The sequence below is a fragment of the Engraulis encrasicolus genome, chromosome 10 (genome assembly GCF_034702125.1).
Source record: "Engraulis encrasicolus isolate BLACKSEA-1 chromosome 10, IST_EnEncr_1.0, whole genome shotgun sequence".
Taxonomy (NCBI): Eukaryota; Metazoa; Chordata; class Actinopteri; order Clupeiformes; family Engraulidae; genus Engraulis; species Engraulis encrasicolus.
In genome coordinates, this window is record NC_085866.1 from 6,776,779 (window position 1) to 6,804,278 (window position 27,500).

At 43.9% G+C, this 27,500-nt stretch overlaps 1 protein-coding gene across 2 annotated transcripts in view; it reads right to left on the minus strand.

Annotated features, from left to right (window-relative positions):
• The window catches only part of lamb2l (laminin, beta 2-like), a 121,954-nt gene that overhangs the window by 47,606 nt on the left and 46,848 nt on the right, over nucleotides 1–27,500 (minus strand). For both annotated transcript variants that reach the window (XM_063207954.1, XM_063207955.1), the window contains exons 3-11: nucleotides 19,794–19,966; nucleotides 9,093–9,231; nucleotides 8,689–8,762; nucleotides 7,730–7,918; nucleotides 7,185–7,248; nucleotides 6,294–6,499; nucleotides 5,001–5,121; nucleotides 4,404–4,592; nucleotides 1–45 (exon numbers count right to left, since the gene is read on the minus strand). The exon at nucleotides 1–45 is cut by the window's left edge and continues 135 nt beyond it. In XM_063207954.1, the coding sequence (XP_063064024.1) occupies nucleotides 1–45; nucleotides 4,404–4,592; nucleotides 5,001–5,121; nucleotides 6,294–6,499; nucleotides 7,185–7,248; nucleotides 7,730–7,918; nucleotides 8,689–8,762; nucleotides 9,093–9,231; nucleotides 19,794–19,966 (1,200 nt within the window). The remainder of the gene's footprint in view (nucleotides 46–4,403; nucleotides 4,593–5,000; nucleotides 5,122–6,293; nucleotides 6,500–7,184; nucleotides 7,249–7,729; nucleotides 7,919–8,688; nucleotides 8,763–9,092; nucleotides 9,232–19,793; nucleotides 19,967–27,500) is intronic.

Here is a 27,500-nt window from a genome sequence, read left to right on the forward strand (position 1 = left end):
CACACACACCACCGTCCACCGCGCCCACCGGGTCACAGTCACACGCTGGAGGAAGGAAGAGGAGAAGAACACAGAAACACATGAGGAGAAGAACACAGCAACACATGGGGAGTCAATATTACAGCACCACATGGGGAGTCAATATTACAGTAACACATGGGGAGTCAATATTACAGCAACACATGGGGAGTCAATATTACAGCACCACATGGGGAGTCAATATTACAGCAACACATGGGGAGTCAATATTACAGCAACACATGGGGAGTCAATATTACAGCAACACATGGGGAGTCAATATTATAGGTTACACGAACACAGCAACACATGGGGAGTCAATATTATAGGTTACACGAACACAGCAACACATGGGGAGTCAATATTATAGGTTACACGAACACAGCAACACATGCTGGAGAAGAACACAGCAACACATGAGGAGATCAACACAACAACACATGTGGTGTCAATATTACACCACACCGGCTTGTTCGGCTGCCTCCTTCAGCCGAGCTCGCCCCCCACGACGGGAGGCTCTGGATTTTCGTATCCCGCCATGGCCTTTTCATCGCCGCCCCCGTCGTGGGCTTCCATATTTCTCCACTAACGTGAACGCTCCATACCGTCATAATTTATGGACAGAAAAATAACTTTCCATTGCCGTTGTGTTGTGTTTTAGTCTCTGTATGTCTTTGAATGTCTGTTCATGATTTTGTTTTATGTTGCATGTTGTGTAAAGCGTCTTTGGGTATTTAGAAAAGCACTATATAAAATTGATGTATTATTATTATTAATATTATGTAGGTTACACTTTCACTTAGCGACGGCATCACAGTCACATGTTGGAGCAGGACACAGCAACACATGCAGTGTCAATATTACGTACTGTAGGTCACACAAACACATCAACACATGCAGGGTCAATATTGCGTAGGTTACACGTACACAGCAACACGTGCAGTGTCAATATTACGCAGGTTACACTTGACTTTTTTTCAAGATATTTTTAGGGCTTTTTACACCTTCATTGGTGATAGGATAGTGAGAGAGGGACAGGAAACGTGTGGGGAGAGAGAGATGGAGAAGGACTGGCAAATGACCCGGGCCAGAATCGAACCCTGGTCACCGTAGTAACCCAGTGCCCTACCGTTAGGCCACGGTAAGGCCAGGTTACACTTTACTTAACGCTGGCTTCAAACGTATGACATAACAGTATCATAATCAAGTCAAGTCAAGTCAAGTCAAGTTGGTTTTATTGTCAATTTCTTTACATGCAGTGGTCATACAAATAATTTGAAATTACGTTTCTTGCTTTCCCATGCAGACATAGACGAATCTAGGTAAGGACATAGACAGTATAGACATAGACAGTACTCATACATGGACATAAGACAGTATGGACATAGACAGTGCTCATACTGTCTTATGTCCATGTATGAGTACTGTCTATGATAGTATATGATAGTGCCAAAACAATGTCATGACACAGTCATGAACGAGTCATTAACATAATGTCAATGTCATAAATGTTTTATGGTCATGAAAAGTTAGGTAACACTTTATTTTAGGGATACATCTATTAGCACTAATGCATATGTAACCCGAGTACTGTTGTCAATTGTCCTCCTGCAGCCACCATAGCTTACCTCTTGTTGTCACACCCCCAGGTAGCATGCCGGTGGCTACGCACCAATTAGCTTCTCATTCATAAAAAGGGCTCTGACAGACCGGTCACGCACAAGCCCTGCTTTGTCGCCTTGTCCCCCGGTCCTCGCTGCTTCACGGGAAGTGTTTGCTTCCGCAGCATACGGAATGCCTCTGGGTAGATGGAGGATGCCTGCCCTGATGGTTTCGTCTTGAGGATGCTGGGGGCATCTCAAGCTTTGGTGTGGTGTGTCAGTCTGCTTTGGTGCTGCAGGGGGTATGTTTTAACTTTGTGCTGGTGTGTATTTTAATGCAACACATGTTTGTTTTATAATGTATATGTTTGTGGCTAGCGCCCTAATCTTGTCACTATTATTATTGTAGTGGATGTTCCTTGTGACTGCTGGGAGCGCTGTTTGGAGATGCTAAGCTTCAGTTGGTTGCAACAAGGTAAAACTTGTTTTGGTAATGTACTGTGTATGTTTCTACATCGTTTTAACACTGCTAATGTTTGCCATAGCGTAGCCTAATCTGCATGGTTTGTTCAACTTAAGTGTGAATTTCAGATTACACTTCATGATTTTGTGTGATTCTGAAGCAGGCCTACATATTGCATGACTCATCTATAATATTGTGTGATTCTGATCCCTGCATGCTTTGTCTAGTACCTTTGTAAACATTTATTATGTTGTGATGTACATTCAGTGTGTGAACATTCAAAACCTTGCAACTTGTCATTTTGTTTTCAGCAGAGCGATGCCACTGCTGCTCTGTTAGGCCTATTGTGTGTGTGAACCAGTTGTTGCCCTTTTTAATGTATTTTGATTTTGTTTTGTGGGGTTAGCAAAAAGAGAAAATAACTGAACCAACACCAGCCTGCTGGTTGGAGCTGTTAAATAAATACTGACAATTGTATTATCACTTGAACCCATGCCTCTGCCTTTACTTACTTACCTGTGTGCGGGAAACCCTGGTTTAAAACTTGGTCTAAGAACCATTGTTCAACAAGTATATCTGGTGGTGCAAGGCCACCAGTGGCGTAGTCGTTAAAACACACAGTTACCTAGATCTCCAACCTACCCTCGGTTACACATACAATGTTCCTGTATAAATAACTTGTAAGGCATGTACAAAGCAAAATCAAACATTTGTTAGGCATGTATTCGCAAATGTCTTGTTCATGCACAATAAGGGATTTATTACCAATTTAACCTTAGTAAGGACCTAGTAGGCCTTAGCGTTTGCTTAGTACATGCCTTACAAGCTACTTATGCAGGCATTAACATTGTATGTATTAGTGCTAATAGATGTATCCCTAAAATAAAGTGTTACCTAGTTGACATTTTTAGGGCTATCTTTACCATAACCGAATTCAACTATTTCATGACATTGACAATAATGTTTATGACACGTGCATGACAGCCTTATGACACTGCTTTTCATACGAATGCTACTGGGTTGAGTCAAAAGTCAAAGTAAATTTGTAAGATAGTCATAGATTCTGTGGCTCCTTTTTAGTGTATGTCTATATGCTGAATCATAGCATGTCTGTTGTATAGGCTACTTGAAATGGAAATATCTTCCATACTGACCCTGAGCTGAAGACAAGGGTATGGTGAAAGGAAAGGCAGCAGGAGAGTGGCTGCATGATGACAGAATGAGAGGATATAATGGTAAGGAATGAATGGGGGGCAAAGCGAGAGAGAGAGAGAGAGAGAGAGAGAGAGGGGGGGGGGGAGAGAGAGAGAGAGAGAGATGGAGAGAGAGGGGGTAGAGAGAGAGGGAGAGAGAGATGGAGAGAGAGAGAGGGGGGATAGAGAGAGAGGGAGAGAGAGAGAGGGGGGGGATAGAGAGGGGAATAGAGAGAGAGATGGAGAGAGAGAGAGATAAAGAGAGTGATAGAGAGAGAGGGAGAGAGAGAGATAGAGAGAGAGAGAGAGAGAGAGAGAGAGAGAGAGAGAGAGAGAGAGGGATAGAGAGAGAGGGAGAGAGAGAGAGATGGAGAGGAAGAATGTTAGTCGTCTTGTGTAATCATCTCTGCCCCTCTAAGGAATGTCTTTGAGAATGAATGTGTACATGTGTGTACCGTACAACGAAGGGTTTGGAGATGGAGAGATGGCAAACAAGTCAAATGGAAAGGAAAGAAAAAAGTTGAAAGACTAACACACAAAAACTTCCACTGCTCTATGCTTCATCATTTCAATATGTTACATATGTATGTAAAAAAAAAAAATGTTTTATGTTTAACATTCTTTTATGATATATTGTGCTGTTGATATTTTACTATGTCCATATCCACTCTCTGGTCAGCTTATGGTTATATGTATACTTTGTATATGTATACATCTACAGAGATTCTAAATGATTCCTAAAGGATTCCTAAGACTTATGGCACAAACACACCAGAAGCGACTAGAGTGGGACCAAAAATACTGAATTAAACCAAGATATCGCAAAACACGCCCACTCAATGCAAAAGCGTGTGCTCAAGCTGGGTTTCCTAAGGGGGCGTTGTCCCCTACTTCTTCTGTTTTTGTGGTGTTTACACAAGACGTGCGCTACCGCCGTCTACAGCGCTAAGGGGACTCCATTTATTCTCTACCTCAAGACGAAGGTCTCCTAATCGAAGGTCTTCTAAAGGGGCGTTCACCCGACGTAAAGTGGATACCGGAAAAGAACCCGCCTGCTTTATCTCACTCTCATATACGATTCTCTGACACCAGAAGCAACTAGAGCGAGACGGAAGAACCTAGTCTTACCAACACATGCTGCAGGGTCTCTGATGTCTCTCACGGGGTCCTTGTAGTAGAAGGGTTTGCAGGTCTCGCAGTTGCGGCCCATGGTGTTGTGCAGGCAGTTGTCACAGACGCCTCCGCTGACGTTGCCCGTGGCCAAATACACGGCCATGTCAAAATGGCACTCGGGGGAGTGGCCATTACAGTTGCATTCTGGGAACAGGAAACAAGAACACATGAAGTATCAGCGTTGGTCGGAAAGTCATTCATTCTCTGCCCATCTTTCAAGTTCACCACTTAATCTACGGCAATTTACAGGTAACTGGCTTATAACTGTCTGGAATAGCCCACAGGTATTAATAATAATAATAATAATTGTATTTGTATAGCACTGAATCATACAAGGCATGTAACTCAAAGTGCTTAACAAATGGGAAAAAACATCATTGTTAGAGGTGGATTTGAAAGGAGAGGTAGAGGCAGAAATAGCAGGAAGGCAGAGGTAGAAGAGATAGATAGAGATTGTAGAGACATAGGTCAACGTAGGTTAGGACCAGGATTCTTAGATAAGTAAGGTCCATAGTGGTTGGGTCTAGCGTAAGTTATAGGTGTGCTGCTTACCCCTGCAGGTGTGTGGGTTGTTGGACTCGGCGGGCCTCCAGGGCAGGTCATTGTGGAAGTCTCGGCAGCGTTCACAGTTCAGGCCCTCTGTGTTGTGTTTGCATACGCAGCGTCCATGGATCTGTTCAATCACAAAACAACAATCTACATCCCGTATAGTACATGAAGCGTGTCCAATATAAGCATAAAAGTTAAAAGGATGAGGAAGATGGATTGAGATATTGCCAGAGGATATACCACACAGAAATTAGCATAGAAAAAAAATGAATGTATTGGAAGAAGCAACTGGAAATTGTCATGAAAAAAAATGCAACACCCAACTTGTGTCATTTTTTGAATTACGCAATATTATTTTCATTGTTATGATAAGCGACATTGAGATGCGCCATCTCCTTGATCATCATATAAGATATATGTATGCTGTTGGCTACAGTAATAACCTGTGCTCTGCACTACGTCACCCACCATGCCAGTCTCGTGCAGGGTTGCCAGATGAGGCTGATGATTTCCAGCCCAAAAAATGCTCAAAACCCGCCTAGAAGCACAAAATCCCACCCAATTTTATTGCTTTCTATGGCAAAAATTGGGCGTGTTTTTCTGCTAAATGCCATTTTTACCCGCACACAGCCATCCTAAGCAGCCCAATTGGGTGGTAAACAGCCCAATCTGGCAACACTGGTCTCGTGGCGGATGAAGATGATGCCGGGCACGAGAGCGCACTCGGAGGCAAAATTGGAGATATCACTCACTACTGATGCTGTGTGCGCTGCTACCCTGGATTAGACCAAGTGGGATGCACCACATTTCGTGTTCAAGTCCTTTCACTACATATTAACTATGTGGCAAAATGATGTCGCGGTCTAAATAAAATGTCACCATGGGCCAGATTTGGCCCATGACTCTGAGTTTGACATGCCTGCGTTAAAGGGACACTGTGCAGGAAATGGTAAAAAAAGGTACTGCAACTATGCTGCTCATTGAAACCGGGCTGCCTATAGCCAAATTTGATCTTTACATGAAAGTTTACTAAGTAATAAACAAATATTTTCTAGTATGGTCCAAGTACAGTCATTTTTGCTGCTAAAAATGACCATGGAGAAGATCCCCCTTTTCATGTATGAAAAGTGCAATTTTTCCAGTCATAATGAATACCTAGAATTTGATGCTGGTGGTAAGTATTCATGAAAAAGGTATCATTAGTGAATGGGCAGCATGAATTCTGGAAATAAACAACTAAAAATCTCACACAGTGTCCCTTTAGGAGTAATAATAACCTGTGTGGTCAGTACCCACCATGCCAGTCTCGTGGCGGATGTTGACGCCGGGCACGGGGGCGCACTCGGAGGCGTGGCCATAGCAGAAGCAGCTGCCGCGCACCACCAGCTCGTACAGGGAGTAGTAGTACTTCTGCAGCACGTCCGCACGCCGGTCAAGCATGTCGTCGCCCAGCGTGTGCAACTTGGTGAAGTTGATGCGCAGATTCGTGATGCGCAGCATTTCTATTGAGCAGAAGGATAGAGGATAGAGGAGGTAGGAGAGGGAGAAGGAGAGGAGGATAGAGGATAGAGGAGGTAGGAGAGGGAGAAGGAGAGGAGGATAGAGGATAGAGGAGGTAGGAGAGGGAGAAGGAAGAGGAGGATAGAGGATAGAGGGGAGAAGAGAGGAGAGAAGTAGAGAGAGGAGAACAGACGATAAATGAGAGAAAAGAGGGAGAAGGAGAGGATGATAGAGAAGAGAGGGAGAAGGCGAAGGTGCTGAACTCCAGAGGCTTTGCTATGCTTTACTGTAACAATTTGTAACTTTCATTCAATTACTATACTTCCATGCTACCAATAGTACCATACTTCATTATATTACTGTTGGATGCTTTGGATGAATAAACCAGCCAAATTCAATTGGACACCATGCTCTCTGACTACATTTAAAAGAATATACCGGATTATGGCTGACACATACTGTAGTTAGATTTTAAGTTTAATGAAAAATCTTTTCTCTAACTGCACCAGAATAAATAGCCAGGCCCATAATCCAACAGCACACACACACAATTAGATGTCCCTCAATGAGAGGTCTAGCGTAGCGAGCTAAACCCCTACAGCTTGCGGCCACTGGGGGCGTCTAGATTTCTAGGCTATGAAAGGTCAGCACAGTCAGCGCAGTCTCTCACTCATTAGTCTTTCTCACCTTGGATTTCCAGGCTGTAGGGGTCCTTGACATGAATGGAGGGGTCCAGCACCTTATAGATGACCTGGTGGAGGAGGAGGGGAGAAGGAGTGGGAATGAAATAGGTCATGCAGCACACATATAATTAAATGACATTCAAGGTTTCAAAGAGGTGTTTTATTAGCATACAAGCATGTGTGTTTGTGTGTGTGTGTGTGTGCAATTGTTCGAACTGTCATTATAAATTAATGGCCAAAGGGGTCCCTCATTCTGTTACATGCATATACATGTATATTTTGCTGATAGATCTGGTGAGACATCAAAATTGACATCTTTTACCCTTCAGGGAGACATTCCACAGTTTGAGAATTTATCTTGGATGCACACACACACGTGCACTCACACACACACACACACACACACACACACACACACACACACACACACACACACACACACACACACACACACACACACACACACACACACACACACACAGACACGTAGACACACACACACCGACACACAGGCACAGCATACAGTATGTAGAGTGCACACTAGCTCACCTCTCCCTCGGTGGAGGGCTCTATGTCCGAGTAGCGCTCCTCGCAGATGACGTCGTCGATGAGCTGCAGGGTGTGTGTGGGCACGCGGGGGAAGGTGCGGGTGCAGTTGTAGGAGAAGTAGCGGTACGGCCTCCACGAGCGGCCGAAGTCCGCCGAGCGCTCGATCAACATGGCGGCCGGACGGAACGTCTGGTGACATGGATGACAACGAACGCCACACGTCTGTTAATTCTTTATAAGTCTTTTTTTGGGGGGCTTTTTTAACCCGTTATTTATGCTTATAAGAGATAGGACAGTGAAGGTAGTGACAAGGTGCGAGTTGGGAGAGAGAGATGGGGAAGGGTCGGCAAAGGGCCCAGGTCCATAATCGAACCCCGGTCAGCATCGATACATTTCGATTATTATCTACACCCCTAATTATGGGTATATGCAGACACATTCAGTAGGCACAAGGGTACATGCAGGCCAGGGCTTGACATTAACTTTTCACCCACTGTCCACTGTGGCTAGTGGTTCTCCCGAGTCACTAGCCATTCAGGTATTCCACTAGCTACAGATTTGATATTGTTTTTTTTTTCGTTATCATGATAGTATACGTCTAACCTCTCAGAATATGAGGTGCTAAAGCAAGAGGAGTGTATAGCTCTCTACATGGAAGTACTGTATATATCAAGCAAGTAAAAACTGAGTCACTGAGATTTTTCTTGAACTTAAATACAAACAATTGATACACAAGGGGCGAACAATAGAATATCTACTATGAGTCGTATATCATACCGAGAAATAAGCTGCCAGCCAAAATTGGCTAGTGACACTGAAAGTATTACTAGTCACAGCCAAGTTTTACCAGCATTTGGCCGGTTGGCTGGTGCCAGTGTCAAGCCCTGATGCCGGCAACAATTATATAATTGTACAATGCAAACACAAACATGGACGAATAGACAAATAAATCAATATACCTTAAACTTCATGATGAGATGAGTGAAGTGAAACTCGGCCTCCAGGTTGAGTCTAATGCTAACCCCTTCCACTCCTGAGCAGAGGCAAGAGCAGGTGGAAGATTAATTGAGGACCAGAGGTGCACATATTGTTAAAACAACAAATTCAATAAATCCCTCATTTAAACGCATAGCGAGGGCCAGCAGTATGTACTTCCTCTGATTCTAGGCATTATGTGCATGTAGGATCAATAAAATAAATCCATGCTTGTCAACACACACATATACACACACGCACACGCACATGCACACAAACACACACTCTGACCACACACACTCTGACACACACACACACACACACACACACACACACACACACACACACACACACACACACACACACACACACACACACACACACACACCGTTAGCAGCCTGCCACCAGGTTAGATCTCCGTTCTGGTCTCTGAGGTAGATGACGTTCTCCACACGGTGGCTGTGGCGGTGATGGTGGTAGGCGTCGTTTGGTCTCGTGGAGTCACAGTAGAAGCACTTATCGGGTTCCTGAGGACACACACACACACACACACACGCACACACACACACGCACACACACACACACACACACACACACACACACACACACACACACACATGCAAGGATGGGTTACTGCACGGGCCTACCGGGCACAGGCCCAGGGGCCCAAGAGTCAAGGGGGCCCTGAAGGCCAAGCCTTTCCTTTTCCAATGTCACTTTTTCAATGTTCTAGGGCAGGGTTTCCCAAACTGTAGTGCGTGCACCCCTGGGGGTGCGCAGCCTGCCATAAGAGGGTGCGCGAGCTAAATAGAGCAATGGTGGATATGTGAGTAGTTTTCATTCAGCATTAATGAACATTAAGTAGTTGTATGGTGAATTGTATGCTGGAAGGGTCCATCTGAAGTTTAGTTTAACTCCCAGACTATTGGAAAAGAGGTTTCCCCAAAACAACTGTGCATAATGTGCAGTGAATGCGCAGTGAATCTTGTGGCCACAATGTGGCCATTAGCACACCAAAATATTTGCTTAGGGGGTGCGCGAACCACACTGAAATGTACAAGGGGGTGCGCAGGGAAAAAAGTTTGGGAACCGCTGTTCTAGGGGGACATACCCCAGGACCTCCAACGCCATACTGTAGGGCAGGGGTATTCAATTAAATGTCAACGAGGGCCAGTTTTTCAAATTTCCCCCAGTAAAGCGGCCGAACTATACGTATGTATTATGGCTGCCCACTGTCAATGAAAACAATGTGGGAGACTACATTGAAGTGGGGGGTCTGGCGGTCCTCCCCCAGAAAGTTCAGCTTTCCTTAGATGTAATTTCCTGCATTTTCACATCCCGTGTCCTGTTTCAGCTCGGTACGGAACCCATACTTTCATCTCTAAATTCCGAAAAACGAATCTGAAGGCTATTTCAAGTAAAGGGGCTTGTGGGGGCCCAAACCTTGCTGTCCAAGGGCCGCATCTGGTCCCAGGGCCTCCATTTGAATAGCGCTGCTGTAGGGTCTCTATAACATCTGGCCTGAAGCCCTGAATCTTTTGGAAACTGACAACATCCATGGAGGGGGGCTTTCCTGTTGTCTGGCCCAGGGGAATTTGGAGGGGGCTTTTCTTATTGTCTGGCTCAGGGACCCATGGAGGGGGCCTTTCTTGTTGTCTGGCCCAGGGGCCCGTGGAGTCATAATTTGCCCCTGGACACATGTGTAAGAACACTTACAGTAATGTATTTCCTAGAAACAGCTCTCTGCGATTTTCAATTCCGAAAGTTTTTGAGCCCAGTTAATAGTAGCCTGATGAAGAGCGACCAGCTCAAAAGCGCTCACTTGAAAAATCAAAAAGCAACATGGGAGCAGTGTGCGGACATTCATTTTTATATTCTGAGCTTTTGTCCTGCACCTGCATCTTGTATGTGCGCACCACTAGCCTACAGTACTTGAGACCAGTGAATAGGAATTAAATTGTACTTGATTACCCTGGAGGCCATACTGTGATGCTGCAGACCAGCAGGGCTGGACTGGGGGGAGAAATAGGGCCCGGGCACTTTTGGCTGTAAGGGGCCCCTCATAATAAGTGGCGTTTACATTTCTGAAAATAGGGGCCCACGAGGGTCCGAGGCCCACCGGGAAATGCCCGCCCTGCCAGATGGCCAGTCCAGCCCTGTATACAGTGAGTCCAATAAGTATTTGATCCCTTGCTGATTTTGTTGGTTTGCCTACTAACAAAGACATGATCAGTCAATAAATGTTATGATAATATGTATTCTAATATGGAGAGACAGAATATCAAAAAGAAAATCCAGAAATTAATTTAAGAGAATATATATTAATTTATTTCCATTTCATCAAGCAAAATAAGTATTTGATCCCCTGCCAACTGATAACAGTTCCGGGCCCACGGAGCAGATCGGCACTTCCGATCAACTTGTCATCTGAATTAAAGACACCTGTATATACTAACATGCATAAAAGACGCATTGAATCAGCAGAATCAGTCCATAGTATGAGTGAATCAGTCACACTCCAACCTCACCAGCATGGGAAAGACCAAAGAGCGGTCAAATGATATCAGGGACAAGAGTTTAGACCTGAACAAAGATTAAATGGGCTGCAAAGCCACAAGAAAGAGACTGGGTATTAATGACCCAACTGTTGATGCATTTCTTCCAAAATGTGAGGAATACAAAATGACTATCCATCAGCCTGTCTGGGGTTCTATACAAGATTTGACCTTTTGTAGGGATTTGATAATCATGAGAACAGAAAGAAAGCACCTTAGACCTGTACGGGATGAACTAGGCAATGATATCAAAGCTACTGGGACCAAAATCACTGAGGAAACTACTGGTAGCACTTAATGCCACAGAGGTTTAAACTCCTGTAGTGCACACATGGGACCCCTGCTTCAGAAGGAACCTGTGCAGTCCCACCTGAGGTTTGCCAATGGACATCAGACTGGTTTAGGATATGATAAGGAGGTGTTGTAGTCAGATGAAACCAAAATCAAGCTGTTTGGCATTAACACAATGCAATGTGTTTTGAGAAAGAGAACTGCTGTCTATGATCCCAAGAACACCCTCCTCACCATCATGCATGAAAGTGGTATCATTATGGTTTGAGGGTATTTGTCTGGCCAAGGCACAGGACAACTTCACATCATCAACAAATGGATGGAGGGAGACATGTAATGTGCAATCCTGAGTGCAAACGTCCTTCCCTCCACCACTACACTGAAGGTGGGCCATTTTTGGATCTCCCAACATGACAATAATACATAACATACAGTCAAAGCAACGAAGGAGTGGCTCAATAAGAAGCATATTAAAGTCGTGAAGTGGCCTAGACAGTCTCCAAATATTAACCCTATAGTAATTCTATGGAGGGAACTGAACCTCCCATTTGCCAAGCTACAGCCACAAACTGTCAATGTTTTAGAGATAATCTGCAAACAAAAATCTTTTATACTATATGCACAAACATTGTCATCAACTAAAAGAAGCATCTGACCTCAGTGCTAGACAACTAGGGCTTTGCCACCAAACACTTTATCTTCTTTAGCTAGAGGGGTCAAATACTTATTTGCCTAAATTAAATACAAATAAATTAAAATATATTATTTTAAGTTATTTTCTGGAATTTCTTTTTGATATTTTGTCTCTCCATGTTTGAATACATATTATCATAAATGTATAGACTGATCATGTCTTTATTAGTGGGCTAACCGGCAAAATCAGCAAGGGATCAAATACATATTGGACTCACTGTACCAGCATGGCACTTATTATTGTGGTTTATAAGGACCTCACTCACAATCAAAGATTTAAATCTATAGAAAGCATTTATGGAACAAAAACTAAACGGTTCATTTTGATATGAGACTGTTGAGCACCAAGCATTAGTGAAAAAGTAAAAGAACATAAGAATAAAGCAAGCACTCAACAGTGTTCTTTTGCTTTGAATGGCCATATGAATCTGAGTCTTACTTGCAGAGTTTGAGGTGCAGTTGGTTGCTCACTGAATTGATTTAGTAGTGATTTTTTTTTTTTTTTAATCTGGTCTTTTTTTAAATTACGTTTTACCTACAGACCGCACTGTGAGGAAGCGGGCAGGCATGTGGCCCCTGGGCCTCCAGTTGCCCATCCCTGGGCTACAGCCTTTTCAAGCAGCCTGAGTCTGAAGCATTGGGCCTCTCTGGAAGACCGCATTTACTGTCTACATGGGTGTGTCACGTCACGTCAGCCACCCTTCTGTCAATGACATGAAAGGGAAACACTGACACCAAGGCTCATAGCAACCTGTGTGTGTATGTGTGTTTAGGTGGGACTCTCTTTTTTTCCATACAGTACTCCAGTCTTTGAGATTGGGGGCGGTGGGTGGGGCCGGGGGGATGGGAGGTTGTTGTCCTTCTATAGCAGTGGTTCCCAACCTTTTTCTTAAGGGACCCATGTTTTTACTATTGTAAGCTTTGGTGACCCAACCACGCAAGATGCATGTCACAAGATGCCCTCTGTTTCCTGCGAAAACTCATTTTAGTTATTTTATTCCTCAATTCGTCTTTGGTCAAATATAGAATAAAAATGTAATGTAGCACTTACAATGTGTTGCTTCTATGCATTTATTAGTTAAATGCTTTGTATTTTATTCAACATGGGCTATATATATTTAAAATGAAACCCCTGAAAATCAAGAGGGCTCCGCGACCCCCTGTGGATCTTTGGCGACCCATAAGGTGGGTCCCGACCCATAGGTTGGGAACCACTGTTCTATAGAATGTTTCTGAGCAGAGTGTTTCACTGTAGTGGCCTGATCACGCTTTAAAAAAACATTTTGCCGTAGATCCACTTCATTACCCCCCCCCCCCCAAAAAAAAGGAAAAAAATTAGCTCTGTCACTCAGATCTCAAGCTGGAAGGTGGAATTTGCTCTTCCCTCTGCAATAGCTCTGCTGCCTGGAAGACCAGAGGAAACCAATAAGTGGCCGACTGACAGACTAGTTGCCAGCCTGAGGGCTCAGACTTTATCATGACAGGCCAGTTATGGGGCTGACAGTTACTTTACGGCTGACAGTTAGTTTCACTCGTTCACAAGCTCGTTTCTCGGCGGGAACTCAAAATTCTGAAGCACAATTTCATGCTCTGCAATGCAATCTGTGTAATCAATCACAATTTCCCTTTTTACACATGCATGGGCTCACATACGTTCATAGCAGGCACGTGCGCTCCAATACGACAGGGGAGGCAGTGCCTCACCAACCCTATGAGAATGATGAGATGCAGTAAATACTAACCCCAACTCCGATGAAGTTGGGACGTTTGGTAAACAGTGAATAAAATCAAAATGCTATCATTTTCAAAACACTCAATCTATTCATTAGATGGAGAATAGTGAAAAGACAACATATTAAGTGTTAAAACCGAGAAAAAATATTGTTTTGGGGGACATATGTACTCATTTCTAATTTGAGAAATCCAACACGTCTCAAAAGAGTTGGGACGGGGACAATAAATGGCAGCAAATGTCGAGGAAGACTAAAAACAAAACAAAAGACAACACTTAACAGTTAAATACATTAACCGATGAGATGATTTTATATAAAAAACAGTGTTAATTCCTATCTTGGACATGATTTCACCAGCTTAAATGGTGGGTGTATTCCTTGTCATGTTTTGCAATGTTTTCGTTTCTGTAGTGCTTACAGTGTGACAGGTCTTGACCAAAAACCCACCATTTTATCACATGCTGGTCCTTATGATGGAGCCAAACTGTTAAAACATAGTAGAGAATGCAATTTGACCTTACTATGTGGCAGTAATCGAAGATCTCCCTTCAAAATATAATGCATGAGTGGCTTTTCATGCTGTTTAAAACCCATTTATACCATTCAGCACTGTATTTAACTCTACAGATGAGTGAGAACATCTTAACCAATGCACTACTGCATCCGCATGCCATCATGGAGGCTGACTTTTGAAGCTAGCACTAACACAAGTTGGATGGTCCATTTTCACTGTAGCACAGGATGGGCAATGCTCTATTATTGTCAAAAAGAATGGACTTCTACAACTTCTGCTGACTTCTGTAAGCAAAGGACAGTTTCCCATGTATTCTGGGTCTATTTCAAGTGAGCTCAGGTGCTTAGGAGAATGTTAAACCCCTGTGTCATTTTCATGCATTAAGCATTCTTAATATGGTCAATTTTCAATAGCTCTAGCACTCCAGGAATTAGAGTGAGACTACAGCCAATATATATTTCATGATGTCATGAACCTATACAATGATTTTATTAACAAAAATATGTCTTATATACACTCAATCGTGGTAAATCAAAGGGAATTCAAAAATGTATGTAATAACTATGGTAATTATTCCCTTTGCATCTTTAATTCTGAGTGACTCAGCCTCTCTGTGATGATCTTATACCTGGACACCTATATTGTCCGTCAGTACAATTCATTTTGAAGTGTTCTTCTTTGTTGTTTTATCTTATTTGGACGTTTACTAAATTTCACTGATCCCCGTCCCAACTCTTTTGAGACGTGTTGGATTTCTCAAATTAGAAATGAGTACATATGTCCCCCAAAACAATATTTTTTCTCGGTTTTAACACTTAATATGTTGTCTTTTCACTATTCTACATCTAATGAATAGATTGAATGTTTTGAAAATGATAGCATTTTGATTTTATTCACTGTTTACCAAACGTCCCAACTTCATCGGAGTTGGGGTTTGTATGAATAATAGTAACAAGAATTCGTTTTCGAGCATCTGCAGCATAACTACCATTTGTGCAGTAGTTAAACAGTTTCAATAATTTTCAATCATTTTCGTGACCAAAATCGTAATATTTGCCCATTTCATGTCAAATTGCTCCCAATATGCTGAATTTGGGGCAACTCCTAGTTTGCCTCACGCCGGATTGCGCAATCCCTCGTTAACAAGCTTGTGCGCATGCTCCATTTTGATCGTTCTGTGGTAATATTGTATTAAACGTTTTTATACACTTAATAGAAATATGTATGGTGTGCCCTCATTTTCCTGATCATTTTTTACTATTTTCTACGTGTGATTATCATTTCTTTACTCTGAACGCTTTGGCATAACGCCCACTGAAAGATACAGTGGTGAGGCCAGCAGCAGTCTGGCCGCAATCTCATTCTGGCATTGAGAGTCTTGCTGGCAGTTACGTCATAGCGAATCTGAAGTTCAGTCGGTCGTGTCATTAGTGTTGGCTAGCTTGTTCACTTTGACTGCTACCATGGAAGAAGATTTCATAACGAAACTAAGAGCTTCAAGTAACAGGAATTAACAGGACAGAATAAGGTAGGAAATCCGTTTTCCCCCTGATGTGCTCGCCGAAGCACTAAGTTTACTATTTGGTGGCAATGTTGTTATCGATGTTGTCTACTTGTCTTCCGTCTAACAAGCCCTCACTTCAAAAGGAAAGCACCTGTGCTATCCTGTCACCAAGCTAACACCACTTTCAAAAATGCACACCTTTCCTGAAATCATGGTGGGCTGCCCGGGTGGTTTAGTTACCATATGTAGGCCTAATGTGATGTGTGTAGAATCTAGATTCGCTTGTGTTTGTTGGGCATCTGCGTGTGACTGGAGTGAACAGTGTACACTGTGAGGCAGCGAGAACAGTGTCTGGCTGCGCAAGCTACTTGTAGAACCTAGTAGTAAGCTAACATTTAGCTCCACTAGACAAGCTACATCCAATAGAAATATTAAGCTAGCTCCATCTGTAAAATGTAGCGAACTACATCATTACAAGCTACTTCAACTAGAAATTCAAAATCACAGCATATTTGTATTATTTGGGCTGCAAAACTGACATCTGATATGTCTGTTGGATGTGATGGACCCATATGATATTTTTGGCCATGGTACCTATGGTCAATCAGCGGGCTTCTTTGCTCTCCTGTCTCCCCCCGGTGTGTGCGCATTTTGCCTCGTCAGTAGTTTTGCGAGTTTGATTGCGAGTTTTGATACTGGTCTGATGGAGGTAGAGTGACATAGCGCATGAAAATGTCAATAGAAACAAAGTTGTGGACATTCGTGTGTATGATTTGATTGCTCGAGACATTTTTGGGAGATAATAGTCCATGGTCTGGCAACTAGCCGTCTTCCTCCCCTGCCTTCAGTGTGTGTGTGTGCGCCGCGTGTGTGTGCCTGTCGCGTTTGAGCGTTCCATTGGCGCACGGCAAGAGCATATGGCAAGCCGTTTTAACATATAATAGCCAGAATGTGTTGCAGTTGCGCATGGAAATGTTCCGTTTCTCCGATGACGGTTTTTTTTTTTTTTAGCTTCCCCAACAGTCTTGCTGTAGCGCCGCCTATGTGTAGGCCTACCTTATGTTAAGAAAGCTATGACATATGAAACTTATCGGTTGGCCTATTTGGCAAATATTTACTAACAATGTAGCTGTATATTTGAAAATCTGATATTGGAAAAGTCAGTGCCTCACCAGCCATAAACTTCACCGCACGTTACTGGTTCATAGGAAGTGTGAAATGTTATTAGTTATGTTATTAGTGTGTTATTAGTTTCCCTCCAGGTCTCCCAGGTGCACTCACATCAGCCAGTCTGTCAGTCTCTAAATATTAGTCCTGTGTATGTCTACAGTATGTCCTTTCATGGTATGGATCATTTCAATGTAAGATCCCCCCATATGGGCCCTGACAAAGGGGCACTGAATTCACAGCGCTGGTGGCTCACGGGCCTGGTATTAACATTTGTTTGCGTTTCTTTTCCTTATTTCAACGCCTTTGTTTACAACCTTTCGCCTTTGTTTTACTACTCTGAGTTTTCTGTTGACTTCAAAGATAAACATTGCATATCTGACATCTGGATCTCAAAAGCACTGTGTGACAGAGGGCCCCCTTCGGGGGGACCGCCCCAAAACCTCCGGTCACCTGTATGCATTGCGCACCTCCCGGCGTGAAAAGCGTGCACCCCCCGGTGTGCGTTCCCAGCGCATCTCGGCCAGCGGCCATTTGTTCCTGCATGCGCGCACCTCCAGTGCCCACGCAGAGACTGAAACTCCCACCAGATCTAATATGCGTGGTTTAAATGCTTACTATGATGTGTTTGAAATTCTATGCATGTGTTTAGTATCAATCTGATGGAAATACTTCGGGTGGTGAACAGGTCTTGAGTTTGAAACTGTCATTAGTGAATTTATTAAAGATTTATAATCATATGATTTGGATACGGTGTTGGTTACAACCCAACCCCGCGCCATTGTGCTTAGCCCAGCCCAGGTAAATGCCGGCACGTCATTGGTCCCTGGCTGGGGTCGTCCCACGGGATACCTAGGTATTAAACTTTGGTGTAATGATCAAAACTTTGAGTTTAAACCCCGCTAAAGGGCTCCCGTGGACCTAGTGTCCATGTAACCATTTCCTCTTAATTAGGTAGCATTGACTTTTTCAAATTGTACTTTGTCGTAGAATTAGATTTGTCCTGTAATAAAACTTTCATTGATCTATCTTTTGCATAAGGTTATTGTACTGTCGAAACGTAGCAGCTCCAAGCACGAGACTAGGATTCTGGTGTTGGTCCTAGCTCAGGTTTTACAGTATGTCTATGTCCTTTCATGGTATGGATCATTTCAATTTCATTGCATGACCTGTGGATATGAAAAAACTGACAATAAAAGCTGACTTGACTTGACTTGACACGTGTGTGAGGAGATAATGGGGAGACATGCCACACAGTCAAGCGGTTCTAGATGGTGGGGGCAGGAGGGGCAGGGGGGGGCAGGGCCCCTGTAGAAACAGCTCAATTTATCATGACAGGCCAGTAATGGGGCTGACAGTTACGGCTGACAGTTACCGTAATTTCACACGTTCACAAGCTTGTTTCTCTGCGGAAACTCGAAATTCGGAGGCACAATTTCATGCTGTGCCAATTCAGTCTGTGTAATCACGATTTCACTTCTTACACCTGTCTGTAAGTGCAGTGCCTGGGCTCGCACACGCTCATAGGAGATGTGAAATGTGGGATGTGTGTTATTAGTTTCCCCTCATGTCTCCCAGGTGCACTCTCAGCTGCCACTGCCACCAGTGTGGGAATGGGTGAATGTGAGGCATACATGTAAAGCGCAAAAGAAACGAAGTATCCAAGGCACTCTTCCCAAAAAAGTTAAAATAGCTTTATTAAATGACTAAATCATTGTAGAAAAGTTAAAAACGCCAACATGTTATTGACTCTGCCCTGATGAAGGCCACTCCTTGGCCGAAACATGTTGGCGTTTTTAACTTTTCTACAATGATTTAGTCATTTAATAAAGCTATTTTAACTTTTTGGGGAAGAGTGCCTTGGATACTTCGTTTCTTTTGCATCCTATTTTTGACCAAAGAGCACCTTCGGACTACCAACCAAAAACGCTGTATCCCCCCAAACTTTTCCTATTGTGTACATGTAAAGCGCTTTGAGTGCTCGAAGGTATGCAGTCAATTTACCATACATTTACATAATTCCAGGAGCCATGCAGTAGTGTACCTGCAGTTGCACAAGTGGAGGAGACCGTCAAGTTCGCCTCGGCTCTAACCCCCCCCCCCCCCCCCCCAATGTAAAAGGTAAAACATGTCTGAAGTAAAAGAAAAAACCCAAGTTTTACTATAACAATTATACATGTGAACATTCATCTATTAGTGGTGTGGATTGGCACTGCCCTCACGATCCACAATTCGGGAGGTAGCGATCATTGCAATGCATTACATTAGTGGTGTGGATTGGCACTGCCCTCACCATCCACAATTCGGGAGGTAGCGATCATTGCAATGCATTACATTTCTATTGAAAGCAAAGCAAATGTTTAATCAGTCATGATGAGGCAATACAATATAATAGTCAGATACTGAACAACAATTTATTGGCTGTTTTCTGTATCCGTCTTGCAATGTTTTGTAGTGCTTTTATTTAATTTAACATTCATTTGCTCCCGAAATATCCATGGAAGTAATTGAAACTTAAAAAAATTGCCGGATCGATTCTGGAAATTGCCGGATCGATTCTGGATCATCCATGCCCCGCATTGGATTGCATCGCCGAATCGATCGTTGTTGACACCACTAATATCTACTATACCTGCAGATGGCTGACGATGCAGTACTGCTCCGGACCGTGCAGGCCGCAGGTGGAGGAGGCCGTCAGGTTGCTGGCTCGGCCAATCAGAAGGTTGCCTGTTGCCGGGTAACAGCTGCCCTCCGTGCAGCCGTGAGGACTGGAGGGGATGTCCTGGGCCACCGCAGAGCTGAGGGCTGAGGAGACACATGACATCACATCACATGACAGTACATTACATTACAGTACATTAAAGGGACACTGTGTGAGATTTTTAGTTGTTTATTTCCAGAATTCATGCTGCCCATTCACTAATGTTACCTTTTGTATGAATACTTACCACCAGCATCAAATTCTAAGTATTCATTATGACTGCACTATTCATACATGAAAAGGGGGATCTTCTCCATGGTCCGCCATTTTGAATTTCCAAAAGTAGCCATTTTAACTGCAAAAATGACTGTACTTGGACCATATTAGAAAATATGTGTTTATTACTTAGTAAACTTTCATGTAAAGATCAAATTTGGCAATAGGCAGCCCAGTTTCAATGAGCAGCATAGTTGCAGCATAGAGCAGCATAGTTGCAGTACCTTTTTTGACCATTTCCTGCACAGTGTTCCTTTACTCTGTACACTACCTTACATGAAATGACATTACATTACATTATAATACATTACATTACCAGTACATTACATTACATTACATTACATTACATTAGTGAAAGCCAAACTGGGATTCACATTGTCAACTCCAACCCCCATTGTCATTGTGATGCAGCCCTCCACAGCACACAAGTGCACACTGCACACAGCAAAATTGCATTTATGCCTCACCCTTGTAAGAGTCAGCCCCCAATGGCGCCCCAAGGGAGCAGTGTGGCAGAACGGTACCATGCTCAGGGTACCTCAGTCATGGAGGTGGATGGGGGACAGAACTGGTTAATTACTACCCCCATCAAGCTGGCGGGTAGGGAGTCAAACCGGCAATCTCTGGGCTATAAGTCTGACGCCCTAAGGGCACCTCAGCCATGGAGTGGCTAATGGGTGGGATTCAAGCCTGCCACCCTCTGATCTAAAGCCCATCTCCTTAGCCACTAGATCACAGCTGCCCATAGAGCTTGAAAGTGACGTCACTTCCCCTATTTCATGGGACCTCAACAGCGTTTTTAGCCGAAAATCGTAGCATGTAATCCAATGGCGGTATTAAAATGATATTTCGATCCCCTTCGAGTTGTGCCACGAGCTCCACATATGTTGTTTCTGACATTTTTGTTTAATTTTTCGTATGAACCCCTAAACTTTTTAGAAAGCTGTGTTTCTTCACATTTTTCATGAAGACGGCCTCGCAACAAAACATTGATTCTTCTGCATGAATAATCTTTTTATCTAGCCTCTTAAACAGCATATTTGTAGCCCAGCGCATGTAATGACTGAGATCGGAAGATATTTACTCGCTACCATGTTGTTAGATGGTCAGCTTAGGTCCCGTGAAATGCAGAACTAAGGGGCGGGACTTTCAAGCTCTATGAGACAGAGAAGAGCGAGTAGGTGAGATGGGGAGGAGCGAGTGGGTGAGAGGAGAGGATGGACTTGACAGGACTAATGGGAGAAAAGAGGGTGCAGTGCTGAAAGAAGACGGAATTTCAGGCCTGGTAAACCAGCGCCACCCACTGGACACCGAAAATGTTTCAGCTGCGAGTGGGTCTGGCCTCGGATCTGAGAACGTTTTGAACACTGTGCCCTGAGTCTGGCAAACCCAATCAGAACGCAGAGATTTGTTTTGAATCAAAGCGGGCGAGGTTCTGAGGGAGTGACGACGAATCTCACAACACCGTTGGGAAAGCACATCAACGGCAAAGATCGCCGATTGGTCAGAGCGGTTTGAAAAAACAGCAGGTTGTTCTCATCAACAATCTTCGGCGGTATCGTTCATCGGGGCCAGACTAAATTACTCCGGTCTAGGCTGGTTTAGCAGGCTATGGAATTTCAGGATGCCAGAATGGATAATGGGAGCTACACATACATACGTACGTACATACTGGTACTGGTACATACGTACAATGACATTGAAAGCATCTCACTACAACTAGATTGCCCTACAGTGGCAAACATGAACATACGTATGGCTGAGAATACCAAAGTAAGACAAAAACACCAAATTAGAAAGACCAGTCCAGAGATGGAGAACAGAAAAGCAGTGGTGAAGAAGCAGAGAGAGAGAGAGAGAGAGAGAGAGAGAGAGAGAGAGAGAGAGAGAGAGGGAGAGAGACTTTTTATTGAACCATCACATAGTCTTGGTGTCCACTGCACCAACCACCACACCCTACCCTAATAAAATGATGGCGGGAGGGAGAGGGGGAAAGGCAGAGAGAGAGAGAGAGAGAGAGAGAGAGAGGTAGAGAGAGAGAGAGAGAGCTGAGAGAGAGAGCTGAGGAGAGACAGCGAATGAGTGAGTGAGTGAGAGAGATGGATGGGGTTGACATGACTAGAAGTAGAGAAGAGTGTGCAGTGATGAAAGGAAAACGCAGTAGATGGAATGCTGGAATGTCTAGACGCCAGAACATACAATGACAACCATACATAGGCCTACGTACGATGACACTGAAAGCAGGTCAGTACAACATAGAGTTGAGTGGTCAGAGAGGGAAGAATGAAAACATATAGCTGATTGTAACAAAGTATGACGGAATGTAAAACAAGCATAATCATGCATGAAGACATTTCCAGAGATGTAGGGATGTCGGAGGGGAAGAGAGACATTTCCAGAGATGGTAAGAGAGTGACGACTTGAGGGGAGGTCCTGAGCCACCGCATAGAGAGAGAGAGAGAGAGAGAGAGAGAGAGAGAGAGAGAGAGAGAGAGAGAGAGAAATACAGACAGACAGACAGACAGACATACAGACAGGCAGACAGACAGAGACAGAGACAGAGACAGAGACAGAGAACTGCAGAGAGATGGAGGAGAACGGGTGAGTGAGAGGAGTGGATGGACAGACAGGACTAGAGGGAGAGAAGGAGGGTGCAGTGATGAAAGGAACACTGAGAGGATGGATAGATCTCAGGATGCCTGGATGTCAGAATGTACAATAGCCCTACGATGAGCACATCTCTTGCAGCCTTCAAGAAACAACTAAAGACCTTCATCTGGCCTAGCCCCAAGGCAGACTCTTGACATGATGTTTAATTTAGTTTGTGTGTGTGTGTGTGTGTGTGTGTGTGTGTGTGTGTGTGTGTGTGTGTGTGTGTGTGTGTGTGTGTGTGTGTGTGTGTGTGTGTGTGTGTGTGTGTGTGTGTGTGTGTGTGTGTGTACTCGTTATTTACCCTTTATTTACTCTTTAAAAAAAACTAACCCCTCTTTGCAACTGCACTTGTATTTGCTTGTGATGTTGGCTTGATTATGTCCTCTTTTGAAGGTCGCTTTGGTTGTAAAGGGTCTGCCAAATGCAATGTAATGTAATAATGTAATGTAATGTAATGTAATGTGAACTATACATTATGTAGAATGACATTGGAGGAGGCCCTGCCGTGGCCAACCGGTGGGGTACTCGTCTGCCGTGTGGCCGACCCAGGTTCGATTCCCGGCCCGGGTCATTTGCCGACCCCTCCCCGTCTCTCCCCCCATTCGCTTCCTGTCTACCTCTCAAACTGTCCTGTCATCAAAAAAGTCGTAAAAGACCAAAAAAAAAAATCAAAACAAAAAAAGAATGACGTTGAAGGCATCAGAAAAAACAAATGTGAATGTCAACATGTACTGTCATTACTGAAGCAGATCATGTCCTCTTCATGGGATTTGAACATGCCAACCAAGGTCATCGCTCTAATTACTGAGTGGGAAAGGACAATGCTGGTGTTTTTTTTCCTTTTTTTTAAACAATATTTAGTCAGCTTTGAATCAACATGGAGAGAGAAAAACGACGTGTTTACACTCAGTGTCAGCACTCCCGAGTGTTTCCGTCCAAACACTGTCTGGGGGATAACAAGGGGATAATAAAACTCCCTCTTCAAGGATTCACAAACAACAGCAACAGCTGCCAAGGTCAAGAATGCAGAGTAAAAAAAAAAAAAAAAAGCTATACTCCGTATTTCATGGCGGACTGCATTCCGAACATGGAGTATTACATTACATTGCACATATCTGACGCTTTCATTCATTTCATTTCAAAGCGACTTACAATTATTCTTTCTCAGGGTATTGGTTACAGTTCCTGGAGCAATGTGGGAGTAGGTGCCTTGCTCAAGGGCTCTTCAGCCATGGATGGAGATGTAGGGAGAGGTCAGGGGGGATTTGAACCTGCAACCCCTGGATTTAAAGACCAACTCTCTAACTCCTAGGCCACGGCTGCCCAACAAGAGGGACAAGAGCATAATAATCGATGGACAATATCCAACCTAATACCAAGGCTGTTAAGGTATTTTCCCCAGTTTCAATGTTGGCATAATTACTGCACTTTGCCTTTGTAGAGCAGTAATAGTGCAGGCTAATTTCTTCTTTGAAAAGTGCAATTTCCTAGAAGCATTTTAAGTGAGTATTGGAATGGCATCCAATGTGCCATTATAAATGTCACTTGAAGAATGATAATTTTGCCACCTGTTACATCAATCATATACCTGCACACAGGACCTTGTGTTCTGTTTTCTGTACTCATATTTTTTTCCCATTGCTACACATTTTCTTTTATTTTCCCCAACATAAGGAATCAGTAAGCCACAATGAAGTACATATTGTCCATGACGCTGTAGGAGGTTGGCAAGTGTAGTAGTGAAGGGTCACCGTTTTGTGTGTGTGTGTGTGTGTGTGTGTGTGTGTGTGTGTGTGTGTGTGTGTGTGTGTGTGTGTGTGTGTGTGTGTGTGTGTGTGTGCGCGCGCGCGCGCACGCGCGCACATGTGTGCGTGTGTGTGTGCGATTATGTGTGGATTTTTTTCTCTGAAGCGGCTTTGAATACCAAGAAAAGCACTATATAATAAAACCAATCTCTTATCATTATTTTTTATTATTATTATTATTATTATTATTATTATTATTATTATTATTAAAACGTGGAGGATTTCTTGGAAACTACAAAGCAAAAAGGGAAACATCTCTGATGAAGATCTCACAGGCCTCAATAAAGCTTTTTTACAGAGTGTGCATATTTCTCGAAACCATAATTACACAATATTTGCAATGTGATTTCCCTTTGACAACTACTCAAGTTGCTAACTGTCTAACAACTGCGCTTTTGAGAATTGCACTCCTGAAGTGTGCAGATTTCCCTTTTCGCTGTAGAGAAGGGGTATTCAATTAAATGTCAACGGGCGCCAGTTTTTCAAACTCCTCCCAGTAAAGGGGCCGAACTATACATATGTATTATGGTTGCCGACTGTCAATGAAAAAAATACATGCATGTTGCATTGTTGCATGTTGCATTTCTCAGATGTAATTTCCTGCATTTTAACGTCCTGTGTTCCGTTTCAGCTTGATACGGAACCCGAAAAATGGCTTGTGGGCTTGTGGGGCTTGTGGAGGGCCAGAACCTTGCTGTCAAATAAAGGCATAAAAGCCCCTAATATATATATATATATATATATATTCCCTGCTGTAGAGGGTGGTTAGTGTATACCCATGAGTTTGACCGTATAGCACAAACTGGCCCTGAGCGGTGGTGACGTAAGCTTGTGTTTGGAACCCCTGAAATTGAGGTTTGAGCATGGCCTCTATACGGTTACCCACACACCAGGAGGACAAAGGGGGCCAAGGGGAGGGTCAGTACCCCCACAGAGCAGCTCTGCCACGGGGTCAACTTGCCGTACCTCCCCCTGTCTCTACAATTACTGTACGTCTCTATCACACACACAGTAAGACGCAAACACACAGTAACACACACACACACACACACACACACACACACACACACACACACACACACACACACACACACACACACACACACACACAGAGTAGGACGCACACACACACACACACACACACACACACACACACACACACACACACACACACACACACACACACACAGTAAGATGTTAACTCGCAGACACTTAACTGTACGTAACTGTACGTAACTGTGTGTGTGTGCATGCATGCAGGCATGTGTGCGTGCGTGGGTATGTACGTCCTTGTTTGTGTGCATGTGAATATTGTGTGTGTGTGTGTGTGTGTGTGTGTGTGTGTGTGTGTGTGTGTGTGTGTGTGTGTGTGTGTGTGTGTGTGTGTGTGTGTGTGTGTGTGTGTGTGTGTGTGTGTGTGTGTGCTTGTTTGTGTGTGTGCATGCCCCATGCTCATGCCTACCCGTGGGCCCCTATCAGGTTTGTGTTGCATGCGAAAGCAGAGTTGTAACATGTCTGGCGATACGCTGGGCTTCGTTTCTATTGCCGAACCTCTTTGAAGGAACGAGGCTGTCTTTGAGTTAGAACAACAACACCTTCAAAGCAAGTGTCTATCTAATCTACCGGTACGCAGATATAGGAGATGGATTCCTTTCTTTCACGCACACGCACACACAAGCACATGCACATGCACATGCACACGTGCACGCACACACACACACACACGCACGCACGCACGCACGCACGCACGCACGTACGCACGCACGCGCACGCGCACACACACACACACACACACATGCACACACACACACACACACATGCGCGCGCACACACACACACACACACACACACCTTTTCTGTATGGGTGTGGTGAATGATTGGCCATGGTTGTGTCCTTTTGACCAGTGTTAGTGTGTGACAGGCATGGCTGCACTGGTAATCTGGCATACAGTGCATTTCTCCAGTGGTAGAGAGTTACTTGAGCACAATCCCTGGCGCTGAACAAAAAGGTTCAGAATCAGAGGAAGACCGAGAGGTCGAAACGTCATTGCCATTGAATGAATTAATAAAAAGAAGAAAAAAATCCAAAGGAGTGTGCGAACCTTTTTTCAAAAAATACATTGCTCCAGTGGACCATCAGTCCTCAGGGGCCGATGCTGTTGTTTGTTTGTTTTCCCCCCAGTCTGGCCCGATATTTAGATGAAGTAGCTCATTGGATCATCTTTAAAATAGACAATGGACTGAACCAATGATATCGTAGAAAAACAGGTGGGGCTATGTGAGGGGCTGGTCTAAAATGGTCTAAAATGCCCGGGCCGTTTTTCGATTCCAGGCCAGCCCTGGTGACAGGTAAAGTGGCCCAGATCGTATAGCAAGCAGCCCCCCAGCCCCCCCGGTACCCCCCAGCCCCCCCCCCCCCACGGTCACTCCCCGTCCCCCATACAGGTCAAAGACTTCACCACGACAGCAAGGGATTCCTCACATTCCGCTCTGCACCACTGGGTCCAGTATTCCGTCCATCCGGTCATGGAGAAACCACCACTGCTTTTACACGAGTCTGGTGTCCAGTCGACGTGAGCTAACCATCAAGCTAAGCTACAATACCAGGTTCTAAATTAACACCAGCCAACCAGCCAAATGCTGGTGAAAATCCAGTTTGGCTGGTACAAAAGAGAACTTTCAAGCCACATTGAATAATATTGAGTGTATGTCTGGCTAATAAGATTTAACATCTACTAGACAAATTGGCAAGTGATGAAAAAAGTTACTTTATAACCCTGATTAATTTACAATGCACTACAGTAGTAGGGTTAGGATTAGGGTTAGGGTTAGAATGAGGATTAGGGTTAGGACTAGAATGAGGGTTAGGACTAGAATGAGGATTAGGACTTCCGCACATAAGCTC